General features: G+C 37.2%; 1 protein-coding gene across 1 annotated transcript; it reads left to right on the forward strand.

Annotated features, from left to right (window-relative positions):
• The first annotated feature begins 220 nt into the window (after positions 1 to 220).
• On the forward strand, positions 221 to 11,492 carry EXOC1L (exocyst complex component 1 like). Its single transcript, XM_045532416.1, has 3 exons — positions 221 to 650; positions 9,372 to 9,502; positions 11,093 to 11,492. Exons 1-3 carry the CDS (start codon positions 530 to 532, stop codon positions 11,357 to 11,359), a joined length of 519 nt encoding a protein of 172 aa, XP_045388372.1. The 5' UTR covers positions 221 to 529; the 3' UTR covers positions 11,360 to 11,492.
• The last annotated feature ends 8,641 nt before the right edge of the window (positions 11,493 to 20,133 follow it).

The raw sequence follows: 20,133 nt of genomic DNA on the forward strand, positions 1-20,133 counted from the left end.
TTGCCGATGATGGCAAAGTTCTTAATGAAAGATGATCCCAATCGATACAGCCAGACAGTTGATTTATATAATGGCATCAAGCTGAAGTAGTGGTCTTTCTCTGCATAGTGCCGTGAGCGGGGAAAAGGCTACCATACTGGATAACCAGGGGACGCCACAAGTAGATCTGTGGATGGGAGTTTGGTGGTCGTAAATATGTTCCCCCAGCTGCAAGCCACAGGAGAGCTCCAGAGAGCAGCCTGCTTGAGGCTGGATGCTGAAGACTGACGGTGGGGCTAGTGCCGCTGCTGTATTTTGGCTGCTGCTGCCGCTGCTGCCACTGGGCAGATACCGCAGTGAGGGGTCTGACCGCGCTGAGTGCTCTCAGGAGCCTGGGTTGTGGCTCGGAATGAGAAGTTAAAGAGAGCGAGGGCTGGGAGGTGGGCAGGACTCACCACGGAGCTGCAAACCCAAACAAGAAATCCAGGGAGCAAAAGGAGAGAAAGAGTGAGCTTGAGCCAAAATATCACGCCTAGTGGAACTGGAGGAAATGTCATCATTGGTAAAGGAGGACTTGGAGAAGAAACTGTTTAAGCCACTCTCGCAGAATCTGTACGAGTTTATTGAAATAGAGTTCTCGGTTCAAGACAGGTATTACCTCTGCGTCTCAGGTAATCTGTTCTTTCTGTTACTGCTTGAAAAAGCAAATCGCCCAAAGATGCTTGGGTGATAGAGGGAGATTTTTAAAAAAATTATTTTCCTATACAGCACGTGTGTCTTCTTGTGATAGAGCTTTAACTATGCCAAGTTTAAGAATTTAAATTCTACAGAATTTTTTTAAAGTGTTAAAGACAGAAAAAAGAACAAAATATTGTATTGAGAATATTTGGGTTAGTTGTTCAGAAATGAAACTGGATATGTATCTCCTGATTTGATTATTTTGTCTCCAATCTTTTATTTAATTCACTTGCATGGCATGCAATTTTATTGTGTAAGAACTCATTTTTAAAAATGCAACAGAGAGCTCTCTGTGTATTTTTAAATTCATGGGAGAATTGAGTTATACAGCTCTATTTGCAATCAGTCTGGGCAACTGGGGTTCTCCCTTTTCATTCCCAGAGAGAAACAAAACCTTGGATTTCCTTCTGAGGGCTTAGACTTCCTGGTAGTTTATTTTGAAGAGAGAAATTATCTTTTAAAATTTCTTTCTCTTATAAGAAGTATGCTCACAAAAACAATACTGTAATGACAGAAATTTCGTTTATGGAAATGGAACTTTAAGGATAAGAGGATATTCTCTAAACTATTTAACTAAAATAAAGATTTTTCCTTTATGCTTCTAAAATTCATGAAAATTGTCCAAAGCTAGGAATAGGCTTTTGCTCCTAATTACAATTTGCCTAACCTGTGATTTTTGTGCTGAATTTAGATAGAAATGCTCATGCCATTATTGAATTTAATACACAGCACTCCCTTTTCCCAATCCATGCCTTTTAATACTTTTCATGGGCTCAGGAGGAAGCAGCTTAGAAATTTTTAAGTGTTCATTGTGGACTTGCCTATTTAAGGCCCACACCTATTTTCAGAAAACAACTTGTTATAATTCCCTTTCTTGTAATTGGCTTAGAAGGACTTTCTAAAGGTGTCAAGAAGGAGTACTGTAAGGGAAGCAGAACATCTTTAAGAGTGCTAAGAAGTCTTTAAAACTCTATTATTTCTAATAAATATTGTAATATTTACCCAATAATAAGAATAATAATATTTATCTAACAGTTTAGCATATTTTGCTATATAACTACAAAGTGTGGGAAACTTGACATATCAGCAATGTAAAAAACTTAATCGGCCAAGGAAAAAGAAATTAAATTATGGAAAAAAGTCAATTAAAACAGTTTAAGTAAGAAATTATTTTGTACCTGAACCATCAAATCACTGTATCTTAAAGTATTTTTACTTAATATATTAGTAGAAGATGCTTATTCCAACATTAGAATTTAATAATTTTGTACTTATTGTAATTCTCACTTTATAAAGCTAATTTCTATTGCGTAACATTAGTATACAAGTATTTTTAAAGAAAAACTTATTTTTAAAAATCACATAAGTTTATATATCTAATTTACCAAATATATCTTAGTGCCTCCCTCAAAATTATGTAATCAACTAAACTTGTTCTACCTGACATGGAAAAAAAAGTCTCCTAGACGTAAATGTTTGGAAATAATTCAATAAATCTGTCATGGAAAAAACAAGGTCTTCTCAGAGATGAGGAAGAGAAGACAATATTGTGATATTCCAGATACAAGTTAACATTACAAGCCATATTAGTTCACTAACTTTTCACAAGTCTCTTCTATATCATAGCCATCAATTTGAGAGCACTTTCCCCAAATGTAACATGTTTTTATGACAGTTGCAAATACATTTTGACAGAATAGTAATTTAAAATAAGTCAGTGTGATGCTTAACACTCCTAAATCTTTGACCATGCTTTATTCAGAAATTTTTCATTTATATGAATCAAACAGGTCACATAATTGTTGGGACAAGTAAACTCTGTACTTCGAGTGTTGGCTGCTTTCAGGGAGTAGGGCCGCGTAGTCAGGATTCCCTCTGTATACCCTACATCCAGCAGTTCTGGATTTGTGAGACTCATGAGTCCAGTGTAGCCAAATGTTTCTTTCCAGTTAATGAAATTATGTTTAAATATGGTTAAACTTTATATTTATCTGACCAGAATCTGTCTTTTGTAGGGGTCTCACAACCAGAGGATTGTGATTTACTGTTAAATCTTGATGTTTTCCTGGTTGATGTCAAAAACTCAATTTCCCCTCTCTGTAGTTTGCTAGGATGTACGTTGCAGATTTCCTGGGACCCCAGTCCCCTTCCTCCTCAGGGTTTGCTTGGTCATTTCTCCCTGGGATTAGCTTCCCCTAGCCTAGAACATCATTATCACTGGCAGTTAAAAGCAGCATCTTCTTATGGAGGGAGGAGCTCTGTTATGTGCAAACGCTCAAAAGGAATAAGTCGTGTGTACAATGAAGAGTGTGCAAATGACTTAAATTTTGAAGGTCTTGAAATAGCATATTCAAGCATTAGCCAAAATTGAATGAAAAGTAACAGGGCATGGTGAAATGCTTGGAATCGGACAGATCTGATGTAAAAACTGGTCCTGTTTTGCTCACCTACTGGCTGAGAAATTTGGAGCAAGATAATTAGCTACTCAGGCCTCAGTGTTGACATCTCTGAAACAGAAATAAAAACCCCTATATCTGCATGCAGTGCTCCCTTGTTAAATCCTAACCAGACAGGATAAATTATGTTTCAAATAAATAAAAGATAAAAGTTATGCTTTTGAAACATATAGGAAAAATATATTTACTGTAAAAATATATGTTGAAATATATGTGTACATGTGTATATACTATAAATATATATTTAAATATAAGTACATCTTTAATATATAAAGACTTGATATATTGTTTGTTATATGAATTAAAAGTTATGTGCATATTTAAATATAGATTATTTGTAAGTATTCTCATATCTTTAGAAAAACATTTTCCATTCATAGATATTAATCTAAAAATAAATGACATTTACTAGAATTGTAAAAATATTAATAGTATGCATAAGTTCTCTACATGTATTACTTTTTGATGCCAGAACAGAACTTCTTCTCTGTGAACCAAAGAATCTAATAATTTTGTCAAATCACTTACAATAAGAATGTTAACAGTAAGAGTATTAAATAAGAATCAGTTAACAAGAAAGAGAGATTGCTAAAAGCAATTTAAAAGGCTTCATTTGAAACCACTGCTGCTAAATTGTGAATTCCCAGTATCTTAATGACAGCATAAACTAAAGAATTTTTTTTTAAGTTTTCATTTCAGTGGATAAAAGTATTGTCTGGGGAGAGATTAGTTTAACTTTTTCAGCTCTAAATTGAGGACAAATTATTCTAGTACATAGTGTTTTGTAAGAATAAAAAGTGGGGTAATGCTTTGAAAAGTTTTTATACAATGAAAGATGTTGTTAATAATATTAAATAGCAGAACAACAACTACATAGGCCAAAATATATCCAAACAGGTATACATATGTTCTGAAAATAGAGCTAACCATAGTTTATTAATATATACATATTCTTTATTTTTCAAGTTGCTGATTTACTCAAGGCTGTTCCGATATATAATAATTTAACATCTTCCCTTTCATGACCTATAATATTTCCTTTAATAAATATTAATACACTTGGTTCTGCAACAATAGGAATCTTGTGCTCAAAAAGAACACATAAGAAAATTCTAATTTGACTGCATTTCTTCTCCATTTCTAAAAATTATGAAAAGAAAGTATAGGATTGATTTACAAATTGATTTCTAAAATTGATTTTGTTGTAAATATCATAAAATTTACCACAAACTTAGTTACAATCAGGATTGTGAGATGGGGAACAAACCTTGAATACCAAAGTAGATTTTATACTTTAAAATTCATGCTCTTTATCTTCTAAATGCAGAAAAAACACACTTCATTATTTTTGCTTAATTCTCTCTCTCTCTCTCTCTCTCTCTCTCTCTCTCTCTCTCTGTCACATACACACACACACACACACACACACACACACAAGGCAAGTACATTTGTGGAATATCACTAAATGTCTCTAAGAGGGGATTTAAATAAAATATTCCGACTCTCCAAATCAGGATACTTGTAGATCGGAACTATAATATGGAAATGCTGACGTTCCCATTTGGGTCCTCTTGTCAACTTGTATTTATTGTGACTTAGTTTTTAGTTCTAAAGGGGCCAAGAGTTTGGATTTTAGAGTTAGAATATTATCATTATCTCTAAAATCAATGATCTACAACATCATCATCAATTAGTAACTCATGAGACAGATTTTCCCAGCGGCTAATCTGCTACTTTGGAGATATAAATGTGGAAATCAAGATGTCCTGCCAGTTCCAAGCTCCAAGCCACATCATTTGTAGAGCAAATGGAAACATTATAGCAGAGCTTTGAAGGAGAAAAAAACATTAAAAATTTTTCATTACTAGAATGACATTCTTGATGATGGGATGAAAGGGATGGTTATAAGGCATGCCTACGGAGTGCCAGGCACAAATCTACTTAATGACCTTTATATGGTTCCTTTTAATCTTCAAGACAACCTTATGAGATAGATAAAATTCTGTTTTGCAGATGAGGAAAACATAGATCACAAGAAGTTAAGTAACTACCCCAAGGTCACAGGTAGTAAATCTAATTCTAAAACCCAAGTTCTTTCCACTTTGCCACACTGCTGCTAACCAGTAAGAATAGCTGCATTTCTTAACATATGTGCCAGGCACTCTGGTAAGTCCTTCACATATATTATCATGGTAGCCACTTCTTATGAATGATAAAATCAAGGATTACAGTGGCTGAATAACTTGCCCGAGATCACCAACTGATAAGTGACAAATGGAGGCTTTGAATACTGGTTCACTTGTGTCTAACCACCATGCTATATTGCTTGCAGTGAGTGCACTGAGAACATGCTAGATTGGACCTCATAAAACCAAACCTTGAATAAGCCTGATTGAACGTCCCTCTTTGTTTCTTTGGTGCTTCTGTTCATATAAAATCACTTTCCTTCTCTTCCATTCTATCTCCTATTTCTGTAACTACATCAATAACTCACGTCCTAACTTGGTTGCAGCCAACCATTTTCATTTTAAAGACATTTAGTACAGCCTGAAATTTGATTTTATAAAAATATTTCTAGAAAAAAATATTATTTGAAAATTATTCTTTGCTGGGTGCAGTGGCTCACGCCTGTAATCCCAGCACTCTGGGAGGCCAAGGTGGAAGGATTGCTTGAGGCCAGGAGTTTGAGACCAGCCTAGGCAACATAGCAAGATCCCATCTCTACAAAAAATTAAACATTAGCCAGGCATGGTAGCTATTGCCTCAGTCCTCCTACTCAGGAAGCTGAGGCAGGAGGATCATTTGAGCCCAGGAGTTTGAGTTTACAGTGAGCTATGATCTCGACACTGCACTCTAGCCTGGGCAACAGCCTTCTCAGTGACCTAAGGTATCACCAATACTTTGTAACATTTCACTGATGCTGCTTTTCTTCCATGTCTCGTAGTAATTTTTTCCTATTATTTACTAAACAACTTAAATGATGAAAACAATTCTGTGACTCCAGGATATAAAATAACAGAGTTGTTTATTTAAAGCATTTCTGTACAACTTGTGAGCTACTATTTTTCTTCTGTTCTGCCAAATTATATCGGATCAATTGGCAAATCTTTCCATTTAGCTTTACAAATAATACGGACAATTTTCCGTGGTAATAGAGGCTTTTGTGAAGGACAAAGTTTATTTTCACTTTTAAATGAAAGTAAATGATTGGCATGAGGTTAAGATTATAATTCTGAAAATGCTGACTAAAATATTAAAACTAGGGCAAATTAATTCTGAAATTCCCTGGGTCTATGGATATTATTCACTAAATCATAATTTTATAACAGAAGTGCTGATGTTACTGAAACCAACTCTCTAAAATTTTCACTACATAAACACATTTTTGTTTTAAGACAATGTGATAAGTTTCCACTTTGCCATTGCATTAATGTGGATACGGCCATTTAATTTTAGCTGGCAGCAAAGTGCAAGTGTGCAAATTAGGGATTGGGTCTACTCCAACCTGAGCAGACTTCTTTGGCTCATGACTAAAGACAATTCTTGGAGCCTTCTTAGCTCTAAAGGAGGCTATTTTGTCCAATTAAAAAGGCTGTACTCTCTCTGTGCTACATCCTTTTATCAAAAGGTTAACTTTTTAAAGAATGCTCTTTTATTTTCTTAGTTTGGTATCAGTGGGACAATTACCATTAATGTAAGAAAACTTGATGACTGGTAGATCCTACCTTCTTAACATCTCTTTTCTCCATCCCCCACCTCCAACTTATCCTCTATGGAATGTCCTAAAAGAAGTTTCTAAAATTTAAAGTTCAGCCTGTCCATTTGCTTAAATTCCTTCAGGGATACCCTCCCCTTCTGCATGTGCGTGCACACACACACACACACACACACACACACACACACACACACACACACACAGCTTTTGGAATAACATTTGAACTCCTCGGCCTGGTATTCCAGGCCCCTCAGGAACTAGCGCTTGCCTAACTTGCTCCTAGCACCTATCCCCTCACACTTCATGCCAACGCAACTGCCTCCTGGTGGAAAGAACTGTCTCCAAGATCTTTTTTTTTTTCTTTAAAGAGACAAGATCTGGCTCTGTTGCCCAGGCTGGAGTGCAGTGGCACAATCACAGCTCATTGTAACCTTGAATTGCTGGGCTCAAGTTATGCTCCTGCCTCACCCTCCTGAGTAGCTGGGACTACAGACATGCACCACCATGCCCGGCTAATTTTTTGTAGAGACAGGGTCTTGCTATATTGCCCAGGCTGATTGTGAACTCCTGGCTCAAGCGGTCCTCCTGCCTCAGCCTCCCAAAGTTATGGAATTACAGGTGTGAGCCACTGCACCTGGCCTGTCCCCAAGATCTTAGCCTTAGGAGGTATGACAGAATCTACTGTGCCTGCACTTCAATGCACCAGCCTACTTGCCTAAGGGATTCTCTTCTACTCCTTTCCTCCTCCCAAAGCTAACGTCTACACCAGTGGAGGTGGACTTCTTTAGCACTAGAGAAGTATAGATGGGCAGAGCTCACCAACTTTTGTACACTGTCAGGAGGGTCACAGACCCTGAGCCAGTTCATTGACCTCAGGTTAAGCTCTTCTGCTTAAGGTCCTCTCTAGGATGTCCTCCTCAATCACTCCTGTTGTCCCCAAAATGTGCAATCTCTCCTCTTCCAACCTCCTGGAATATATAATCTCAACCATAGCCTTTAGTCTTCCTTCCTATTACCTTTCTAAATCCTACCTAACCCAGGAACTGGCACACAATATATACTCAATCAGTGTTAGTTCGTTAAGGAGTCCTCTGTAAGCTCGAAATTCTAGAGAAACTGCCCTCCTGGAGGAAATTCATGATCTTCCCCAAGTCAGATGCAGTGAGAGGGCTGAACTCTGCCTTATCTAACAAAGTGACTTCACGGGATTGTCTCCAAAGCTTTGGAATTCTCCATCCTCTTGATTCCCACAGCATTACACCGTTGGGCCTATCTCTATTCTGAGGCCCCTTCTCAGACCTCTTTGCTGCCATCTCGTTCTTCTCCACTTTCTCTTACCTCTTCCCTCTGCTCCATTCCCTAAAAACCTGGTCTTGGAAATTTTTTCACACACAAAAATCCCAAGTCTGTATCTCCAGCCCTAAACCACAAAACTTCCATTTCATTATGTACTGAGATAATTTATGGATAGTTTATCTGTATGTTAAAACTCATTTTTCCACCAAACCAGCTCCTCCTCCATACTTTCCTATTCGGGTTTGCATCCGGTTTTTGGGTTTCATCCAGGGTTATTTCCATCCAGTGTTGTCAATGCCTCATTTAAAATCCTGGATTTTCCACTTCTATTTCCACTGCCCACATCCCATGCCCAGTTTACTACAGCAGCCTCTTCAAACAAACATAACAGTTTAATTGCTATGAACTAGGCACTATCCTAAGTCCTTTATATACATTGTCTACTTTAATCTTTATATTAATACTTGTGAGTTTGTATCATTCTGATGTCCACTTTACAACATGAGAAAACTGAGGTTTAATCCCACCAAAGATTAAGTCATTTACTCAGACTGTACTGTAAGAGGTGATGTCATGATTTGATTCTAGAACATCTAATGCTGGAACCACTGAGCTGCCTTTTCCAGAGCACCCCAGTGCCTCTTTCGTGTCTTCTTCCATGTGTCCTGTGCATCACTGCTGCCCCCCCAAATACTCCTTTAAGAGGGCACCATTTTATTAGTCTCCTGCTCAAGGAGGAAAGAGGCTTAATATGTAAGTCAGAACTATTTACTTTCCTGATCTTACTTTCTTATATTGTCATAAATTAAAATTCCAACTTGTTCTGATAAACACTTGGCACAGACTGTATGCTAATGCTAAGCCTCTTATTTCCTGCCCTAAGTTGAACCTCATTCTCCACCACAAAGCTCAGAGCTCAAAGCACATAGCTCAATATTCTGTGTGACAGACATTACTGTGGCAGTATGTAACCACAATTGTAGCAAAAATAAAGTTAACATTCTGAGCAAATTTGGACACATGCTCATGAAGATTCAGATACATCAGGGTTCAAAACTGGGGTGTATTTATAATGTGGGTTCAAGGTCATTATATAAAAAGGGCACACATACATATTGAAAAGTGTGACTTGAATAAATTATCTTTTAAAAATCTATGTATTAATAAACTATTTTTCTATTCTGCAGTGACCAAAAATGAAGAAGTAAAAATAATTATGGTGAAACACTACAGAATAGGGTTAGATGAAAAATATGAAGTAACAAAAAAGTGGTCTTTGAACGATTTGCGCATGATTGATGGAAAAGAAGCAGATACTGTAAGTGTTACATTTTATAAGGTGATACAGAATCAGTACACTGGAGATCTTTATGCTCAATATCCTGCTTCATATATTCTTGGCATGTACTAAGTGTAAAGATGACATTATATGCTTCTTAAGTGGTGTGGTTTAATCTGCTGGGATGATCTACTGGTTTTTTGGTTCTGTTTTTATGAGTTTAAATTAGAATTTTGTCTATTAAATTTAAAGGCATCTTCCCCAAGGGCCTCTTATCAGGTTTAACACAATCTACGAGTCAATGCTGAAACTTTAAATGCCATTTTTCCAAATATATGACGCTTCCACGATTACCCTCTCCCCACCCCGATTTCTTCCATGTTTTCGGAATTCCTTCCCTTATCTTGAAATTTTACTGTCATCAAGCCCACTTCATCCTCCAGAAGGATTATATAACTGTTGAAAATCCTACAATCTTAGGGTTGAAAGGAGAGAAAGAGTGGATATTACAGTCTCCCACTTGACAAGTGATTTTCCCAGTCTGTCCTTGAACTCTTCTGATAGAGAACTCATTCCTCCCTTGAACTTTGTACATCCACAGTGCTTAAGTACTGATTCCTGAGGCTTGGAATGTCTAATCTCCTCCATCTCTTACCCAGATTTCCACCCCCATATACCCACTGCAGTCTGGATATAAATGTATTATAGCCATAATCCTATAGACTGAAATTGTTGGGTTACTCCATATGCCCTCTGGGGCAATGTTTACCTCCACTTCTCCTTTCATAGGACTACTTTGGATCAGTTCAACACACATTTGTTGAGAACTTAGTAGTTGCCATGGATAAGCACTAGGAACACGAAGATAAATAATGCAAAATCTCTTCCCTAAAGGAGAGTTATAAGTTAGGCAGATAATGAATGTGAAAGCATTCTGTAAACTTTATAAATGCAAAGCATTGTTGTTACTGCTATTAATAACAGTAGCAATTATTATTTTAACATGTAGGACCTAGATTAGATTTGATGTCCCCTTTTTCTTGAAACATTTCTACTAGAACTATAGCAACAGACTAGAGGCATTCTTTAGTAATTTGTCAGTCTCAGTCAATGAATTAATGGTCCTTGCTATTACCTTCAAAAGTAATTCCTTGTTATTAACTTCAAAGACAGCAAGTTGGTGATCTGTAGCATGCTAATGTTCAATTAGCCATCCTGTATTTCTTCCTTCTACCTTTGAAATAGCACAAGGAACCAACTTTCTACTAAACAAAGGGAGAAACCTTTTCTCCCTCCAGAAGTCTATGAGTAGATTTATTCTCTTCTTTGATCCCTATTCATCCTCTCAAATTCACTGCATTGGGAAGACTTGATAATTGAACACTCTGAGGCACATTTTATTTGTATAATTGAAAAAACATAGATGTTTCAGAAATAATCTTGTTGATTGTTTAGAAGCAATTATATTTGAAACAGGTAGCTTTGGAAAACTCATTTGTAGATTTTAGAAATATGTTTGATACTGATGCTTTACATTCAATAAACATATCCAAAAGAATATGAGAGAATTCAGGAAACCTAGCTACTTTCTTGGCTACAAACCAAATCATGTCTCTCTTTTTCTTCTAGGACAATCCATTTTTTGATCTGCACTTCAAGAAAGTGTACAGTTTGGAAGCATATAGCTGTGCTTCTAAATATGCCTTTGCTCGAACAGTAAATAAGCTGAATCATGCATATCTTAAGAAGGACTTACAGATCGTGAACTTTGATGCTACTTACATTAATGATGATTCCATTTGGTCCTCCAACAACAAGGATTGCTTGGTCCTTATGAGAATATGCTTTTATGCTTTCAATCTTGTGTGCTTGTCCCTATGTCCCTTGCCACTCTAAAGATGTATAACCACATTCCTTCATCAGTGCCCTATGAAAATGATTCCCCAAGTAAATACTGATAGTCATAATTTTTTCCATACATCAGTGACTATTATTTATATGAAAATAAAGTAATGCTTTGTGAATTGCAGTGAAATGTATTTTAATGCAATCATTCAACATTTGGGACTTTTTGCCAATGTGTTCCTTGGTAACTTTGGAAGGAGTTTGATGGTTTTGACTAAATTAGTATTCTGCTGAAGAATAGCAAAGAGAATCATAAAAGATCTAAATACAAAGACATCTTGTGTTCATGGATAAGAAGACTTAATATCATCAAGATGGCAATACTAACCAAAATGATCTGCAGATTCAATGCAATTCCTATCAGAATTCCAACAGTCTTTGCTGCAGAAATGGAAAAATCAATTCTCAAAATTCATATGGAATTTCAAGGGGCACCAAATAGCTAAAGAATCTTGAAAAAATTAGTACAAAGTTATAGGACTCACACTTCTTGATTTCAAAACTTACTACAAAGATACAGTAATCAGAACAGTGTGGTACCTAAGAACAGACCTATAAACCAAGGAACAGAATTGAGAGTTCCAAAATAAACTCATACATCTATGGTCAACTGATTTTTGACAAGGGTACCAAGTCCATTCAAAAGTGAAACAATAATCTCTTCAATAAATAGTCCTGGGATAACTGGATACCCACATACAAAAGAATGAAGTTAGACCTCATACCATATGCAAAAATTAACTTAAAATGGACTGACAACCTAAATATAAAAACTAAAAACATAAAACTCTAAGAGCAAAACATAGGGATAAATCTGAAGGATCTTGGGTTTGGCAATAAATTCTCGTGACATCAAAAGCACAAGCAAAAAAATAGATAAATTGGAGTTCATTAAACTTAAAAACTTTTTACATCAAAGGACATTATCAAGAAAGTGAAAAACAAACCTACAAAATGGGAGAAAATATTTGCAAATCATATATTTGATAAAGGTGTGATACCCAGAATATATAAAGAATTTCTACAACTCAGTAACAAAAAGACAAACAACCCAATTAAAAAATGGGCAAAGGACTTGAATAGACATTTCTCCAAAGAAGATATACAAATGGCCAATAAGCACAAGAAAAGATGCTCAACATCATTAGCCATCAGGCAAATACAAAACCAAAACCAGAATGAGATAGCAATTCACACCTACTAAGGATGACTATTTAAAAAAAAGGAAAATAACAAGTGTTGTCAAGGATATAGAGAAATTGGAACCTTCATACATTGCTGTTGGGAAAATAAAATGTTGTAGCCACTGTGGAAAATCGTTTTGTAGTTCCTCAAAAAGCTAAACAGAATTACCATGTGACCGAGCAATTTTGCTAGGTATATATATACCCAAAGGAATTGAAAGGAGGGACTTGAACAGATATCTGTATACCAGTGTCTACTGCAGCATTATTCACAACCACCAAAAGGTGAAAACACCCAAGTATCCATCAACAGATGAATGAATACACAAAATGTGGTATAGCCATGCAGTCGAATATTATTTAGGCTTAAAAAGAAATGAAGTTCTGATACATGCTACAATATGGATGAACCTTGAAAATGTTATGCTAAGTGAAATAAACCAGACACAAAAAGACATACATTGTACGGTTCCTTTTATGTGAAATATCTAGAATAGGCAAACTCAGAGACAGAAAGTAGATTAGAGGTTAATGGGGAATGGGAGGAAGGAGGAATAGCGAGTCAAGACTTAATGTTTAGAGTTTCTGTTTGGGGCGATGAAACAATTTTGAAAAATGGAAATGATTGTCCAACATTGTGAATGTAACTAATCCCTCTGAATTGTACATTTAAAAATGGGTACAATGGCAAATTTAATGTTACATATATATTACCATAATTTTTAGAAATAATGTAATAAATCAACAATCATTGAAGTATATACTTTAAATGGATGAATTGTATATGTGAATTGTATCTCAATAAAGCTGTTAAAAAGGAAAAAGATCAGAAAAAACTAAGGAAATCTTGTCATTTGTGACAACATGGATAAACCTGGAAGATTATGTTAAGTAAAATAAGCCAGGTACAGAAAGACAAATACCTCAGGATCTCACGTATATGGGGAATCCACAAAAGTTGAACTCGTAGAATCGGAAGGTAGAATGTTGGTTACTAGAGGTGAGCTGGGCAGGAGAAGGGTAAAGGGATTAGGGAGATATTCTTCAAAGGATACGAAATGTCAGGAGGAATAAGTTCAAAAGATCTATTGTACATCATGATGACTATAGTTAATGACAATATACTAATTACTTGAAAATTGCTAACAGAGTAGATCTAGCTTGAGTTAGCCATTCCACAATATAAACATATTTCAAAAAATCATGTCATATACCATAAATATATACAGTTTTTATTTGTCAATTCTTAAAGATCCATTGTAGTAACTGCTGCAGGCAAGATCAACAAATGAATGCTAGAATTAGTGGGTGAAAGTTTAAAGAGAAACAGGATATTTTCATAGTTTCAAAGTGTCTCCCCTAAAATGTTTATTGGCTAAAAGGGGAAAAAATAGTAAGTTTATGCTGATAGACACCTGGATAATCTTAACAAGGGGATCAAGGTTAACATGCCCAGTAATGGGACAGAGCAACATCAGGTGCGACCAGACACGATGCACAGGGGAAGGCACATCACCTCGGTGATACTCTTCTTCCAAATCCATAACCTTAGTCCAATCCTGAGAAAACATCAAACATACCCACACTGAGGGACATTCTACAAGGTACCACTCTGCAAAAGTGTCAAGGTCATGAAAGACAAGGAAGGATGAGCGTACTGGTTTGCTAGGGCTGCCAATAACCAAGAAACTGAGTGACTTAAACAACAAAAATTTATTGTCTCAAAGTTCTGGAGGCCAGAAGTCCAAAATCAAGGGGCCAGCAGGGTCGGTCGGTTCCTTCTGAGAACTGTGAGAGGATGATCTGTTCCAGGACTTTCTCTTCCTGGCTTGGAGATGGCCTTCGTTTCCTTGTGTCTTCACATCATCTTCCCTCGGTACATGTCTGTGTCCAAATTTCCCCTTTTTATGAGGACACCAGTCACATTGGATTAGGGCCAACTCTTACGACCTCCTTTTAACTTGATTGCCTGTATAAAGACCCTATCTCCAAATAAGGTCAGATTCTGAGGTACTGGAAGTTAGGACTTCAACATGTGAATTTGGGGGGTGGGGAGAGACAAAATTCAACCCATAACCCTGAGGAACCAGTGGGAGAAAGTCTGAGGAGACATTACAACTAAATACAATACGGATTCCTAGACTGGATCCTGGAGCAGAAAAAGAATATTGGTGGAAGAAATGATGAAATCTGAATAAGGTTTGTAATTTAGTTATTGGTATTACACTAAGGTAATTTCTTAGTTTTGATAATGGTACCATGGTTATGTGAGATGTTAGCAGTGGGAGAAGCTGAGTGAGGAGAGTGTGGGAGTTCTCTGTATTACCTTTGCAATTGCTCTTTAAGGCAAACTTTTTTTCAAAATAAAAAAAAATTTTTTTAAAGATCTATTTGAGTTGATTTCTTGTGCAGCAGATAAACTATCAAGAAGGCCACCATTTACAGACAGCATCAAAATGTGGAAAAAACAGGCCGGGTGCGGTGGCCCAGACCTATAATCCTAGCACTCTGGGAGGCCGAGGTAGGAGGATCACTTTGAGGTCAGGAGGTCAAGACCAGCCTGAGCAAGACTGAGACCCCTGTCTCTACTTAAAATAGAAAGAAATGATCTGGACAGCTAAAATATATATTTAGAAAAAAATTAGCCGGGCATGGTGGCACACGCCTGTAGTCCCAGCTACTTGGGAGGCTGAGGCAGAAGGATTGCTTGAGCCCAGGAGTTTGAGGTTGCTGTGAGCTACGCTGATGCCACGGCACTCTAGCCCGGGCAACAGAGCGAGACTCTGTCTCAAAAAAAAAAAAAATGTGGAAAAAACGGGTTAGTTGAGTCTCACGCTGTGAAACCAAGTCATCTACTTATCTAGTTGTGTTGAAAATTATTCGTATTGTTGAGAATTAATAAGGAGGTCAAGAAGTAAAACCACCTTCTAATCAAAGCAGGCAGTAAAAATGATGATGAAATGCTAGAAGAATCTTATTAGTCTACGCTAAGCTTTGCATTGCCCTCTCCAATAAATAAAAACCTATCCATATCGCTCATGTGTTTTCTTCTTGGGGGAAAAGTTCAGATTGTGGTTAACAAAAGCGACCACTTCCTATATTAGAATGATGTCTTTATAGAGAGAATAAAGATAGTATCTTATTCACCTTTGGATTAGACACAGGAGGCACTCAAGATATGTGGATTTATTTTTTTGACATGTGATTCTTGGAAATCTGACTTTTGAGGTATTTACTGAAAACCTGATCACATTAGCAGTATTTCCTGTTATATTTCTTCTCTCTCCCCTTTGCCTTCTCTGTCTTCTTTCTTCCCCTACTCTTTTTAAGTTTAATTCCTCTGCCAGCCAAAATGTCTTTATTTCTCTCATCTATTTCCTCATCTATTTTTTTCTTTTACTCCTCTTTTACCTTAACCACTGCAAGCAGTTTGAAACTCCTAGGACCTAGGGGCCAAGAGTGCAGAGTCATCCGTGCAGACATTCAGGCTGCACACGACAACCGCTGGACACCCAATGCTATCACAGACACAGATTAGTTTAGATGACAATGTACAAGTGAGCTCTTTAATGTCAGGCCACCCAGCGGAGTTCTGGAGCAGTGGACAAAAGCTGACTCCTTCATAAACCCTCATCAGCACTCATGCACAGTACCGACAAACACACCCTAGCAACTGTCTGTGCCCTCTCTTGACTACATTCTGAGCATCTCTTTGTACCAGCTGGCTATTTGCACAATAATGCTGTGTGACAAACAACCCTAATTCTGACTGGCTTAAAAACAAGCCTTTAGCTCTTGCTCATGCATCTGTAGATTGACTAGAGTATGGCTGATCGGGCTGGACCCGGCTGGGCTTCACTCCAAGCTTCAGACCAGGTTCAGGTTTGCCCCACATCTCTTTTCCTCTTTGGACCAACGACTACCCAAAACTTTTTCTTCATTTTCTGTCAAAGACAGGAACACAAAGGGCAAGTCCAATTATTTCAAACTTCTGCTCATGTCATGTCCACTAGCAATCCAATGGTCAAAGCGAGTCACTAGGCCAAGCCCAAAGTCAAACAGCAGGGAAGTATACTCTACCTACCACGAAGTCATATCAAGGATGAATGTGTAATGGGAATAAAGGAGAATAATAGAGACCAATAATTCAATCTGTAGACCCCTCATGTAGCTACTCTTGCTCACTTGCTACTCTCAGAGGCCTGAGCCCTACTTGATGTTGTCTGCTCACCTAGCAGGGGGTTGGGAGGATAGCTGGTGAATGCACATGATGCCTCTGCATGCCTGGGCTCTGGAAATCTCCCTTAGGTGGAGTAATTCAAGTTGTGCAGTAACATACTGCTTAAATTTTTTCTTTTACTTTTAAAAAGTAAAAAGTACGCTTCATTTAAATTCATACCAAGGTACTGCATAGGCAAGGAAGTAGGAGCCCCACAGGCTGGATATTCCCAGTGGTCATCAGTTTTCATCCCAGGGTCCTTAAAGGCCTGGTCAAAGCTGATTCACCTTTGGATTCTTCATGTCACATAGTACAGTGTCTGCCCCAACAGATGTTTTATAAATATTCATTGTTTGAAGTGATATTTTATTTGGAAGACAAGATTTATTTTTGATAATAAGATGACCTGAATTTTAAAGGTATGTCTTTGATTCATATTTGCCATACTTCCTGTTCGTAACATACACATTTTTTATCCTAAGTAAGCAGTAAATGAGTCTACAATTCTGCAAATCTGTTGCCAAATCTGTTGGCAGGGGATGGGTTTTTGTTTGCTTGTTTGTTTGGAGACATGATCTTACTCTGTCACCCAGGCTGGAGTGCAGTGGCATGATCATAGCCCATGCAGTCTCCAACTCCTGCACTCAAGAGATTCTCCTGCCTCAGCCTCCTGAGTAGCTAGAACTGCAGGCATGTGCCACCACTCCTGGCTATTTTTTTTTTTATAGAGACAGGGTCTTGCTATGTTGCCCAGCCTGGTCTCAAACTCCTGGCCTCCAGTGATCCTCCTGCCTGGGCCTCCCAAAGCGCTGGGATTACCCTTGAAGTCTAGTTGTGGAAGACACTTGAAAACTTTCAGTTCTTGGGTAAGTGAAGTCAAGTCCTGATAAAAAAGAACTGATGGACCCTTTGGCCACCTGTTTCCACAACCTCTGACAGTAGCTTATTCATGACATGAGAACAGCCATTTTCCCCTTTTTGGAAAAGTTTTGGCCATGAAATTGTGAACTAACAATTATTTCCCAGATAATGTAGGGGTGCTTAATGAGACAAATATTTGCTTATCTTACACAATCATCTAATTCTCTACCCCAAAAACATCCTCCTAAAAGAAAACATCACAAATTAGAATGGTGGTTGCCAGGGGTTGAGGGGAGAGGAAATGCGGAGTTATTTAATGGGCACAGAGTCTCAGTTTTGCGAGATGAAAAGAGTTCTGAAGATGGATAGTAGTAATGGTTGTATAACAATATGAATGTACTTAATACCACTGAACTGTACTTGAAAATGATTCAAATGGTAAATTTTATGTTGTGTATTTTAACGCAAAAAAAATTAAAAAAAGAAAATATCATTGAAAATATTAAGAAAATAAACAATCCATTGTGCTTTCAAAAAATTTCCCCACCCCTAAACAAAAAACTAGACAATAGAAAAATCATAGACTGTCCTAAAAATTACCACTGATAAGAATATTAAGCCAAGTAAAAATACTTATAACTTTCCCCCAAAGCAGAAATTGACAAGTCCCATTTATGTTTCACTGTCAAGTAAACAAAGTAAATTTTGTAGATATCCATAATTTTCAGAAACAAACCTTTTATTTCAACCATGCAGATGGAAATTTTGTAATTAGCTTTTAATAAACTAAGTTTGTATTGATGGCTGGTCCTAATGTCAAGCTTTTGTACATTGTTCTAACATAGCTATTCTAGGCTAAAGGACTTACTGCAGACCACTTTCACTGAATTTCTCCTAACAATTGTGCTTTTCTATTTCATGGTTAAATTTTCCTTTTTTTCTCACTACCAACTTTAAACATTTTGCCTGAAAGACTGAAGATTCTGTGGGAAAATAGGTAATAAGCTTAGTATAGAAGTATCAGATTTTATACACAATTCTAAGCAACTACAATCTTAGGGACTCATTTTATGCCTTTCCTAGGAAGTCTTTGATTCTCATTATCTTCACTAATGGTAGAAATTAACTATCTCCACCATCTGTCGCTAATAATAGCAACAACAGCCTTATCTCTGCACAGTTCAAGTGCTACTTACCACAGTTACTTACTGTGGCTTAAACACTTACTACTTAGTGTGGGTGAAAATTTATCTTCCTGTTGAATTTTATCCACACAAATGGTAAACAATTTAATAATACTTTGGGATAAAGGAGGGGCATAAGTTTAAAGTATTCAACTTTAAATCTGATTTTTCATAAAAATAACTGTAGTCAAGCCCATGAATTCAGTTGAATTTATCTTGGTTTGCTTACCCTTCTAGGGCGCAGGTCCAGGCTTGGCAGTGGCATGGCGCCTGAATTCCCCAAGTGCAGAGAAGAGAAAATCCTGTGTCCCGTGCTGGACCCAGGTGTATTAATTAACAAAGTCATACTGAGAATAATTAACCTCTACTTAAAGCCAAAGTGTCTATATAGTGTCCATGGTGGCCAATTCCCAGAAGAGATTCAAAATTGGATGGGAGATGATCTCTGCACCTCTGGGAGAATCTCCCAGAATGTGTATAGGAAGCTCAGCACTGTGCATTTGTAATGACTGTTTGTTATTGTAATGTCATCCCACAACACATGTATTAAATTAGGCAGCTGCACTAAAAAAAAAAACAAAAAAACCTTTCAAGGGCAATGTGATTCTGCAAACCAACCTTTGCCTTCTTCATATTTATTTGTATTTCTTATTATATTACTTTCCCATGTTGTTCAAATACGCATCTATTATCTAATTAATAGGTATTTGTAATATTTATTTAATTAATATTGAGGTAGGTAATTACCACTCTCGTTTAATGGCTTACTGACTTCCTCCTATAAAGCTGCAAATAAATGGAAAGCATTATGTGGGGCTATTTACATTTGTTCCTAACAACATCTAAAACAAACACTTCTTCCTTGCTGTGACTGATAAATCCATTTATAAAATAAAGAATCTGGGAAGTGGAGCACTATGACTCTCATTGTCCCCCCCAAAAAAATTATTTGGTGTTTTTGTTTTTGGTTTCTTTAGAGACAGGGTCTCACTCTGTTTCCCAGGCTGGAGTGCAGTGGTGTCATCATAGCTCACTGTAACCTCTAACATCTGTGCTCAAGTGATCCTCCTGCCTCAGCCTTCTGTAGTTGGGACTACAGGAATGTGCCACCACACCCAGCTAATTTATTTTTTGTAGAGATGAGGATCTCACTGTGTTGCCCAGGCTGGTCTCAAACTCCTGGCCTCAAGGTATCCTCCTTCCTCGGCCTCCCAAAGTGCTAGGATTACAGGCATGAGCCACCATGCCCAGCCTTACTTGGTGTTTTTTGTGTTGATGCTAATAGTCTGATATATGTGACAAAATGTTCTTCCTTTC

Source organism: Lemur catta, chromosome 19 (genome assembly GCF_020740605.2).
Source record: "Lemur catta isolate mLemCat1 chromosome 19, mLemCat1.pri, whole genome shotgun sequence".
Lineage (NCBI taxonomy): Eukaryota > Metazoa > Chordata > Mammalia > Primates > Lemuridae > Lemur > Lemur catta.

What these genes read in the sequence shown, in the direction of transcription:
- EXOC1L (XM_045532416.1), top strand. Translation starts at nt 530, where the DNA reads ATGTCATCATTGGTAAAGGAGGACTTGGAGAAGAAACTGTTTAAGCCA. An exon ending in GTATTACCTCTGCGTCTCAG is followed by an intron (nt 651 to 9,371) that starts GTAATCTGTTCT and finishes TCTATTCTGCAG; the next exon opens with TGACCAAAAATGAAGAAGTA. An exon ending in ATGGAAAAGAAGCAGATACT is followed by an intron (nt 9,503 to 11,092) that starts GTAAGTGTTACA and finishes TTTTTCTTCTAG; the next exon opens with GACAATCCATTTTTTGATCT.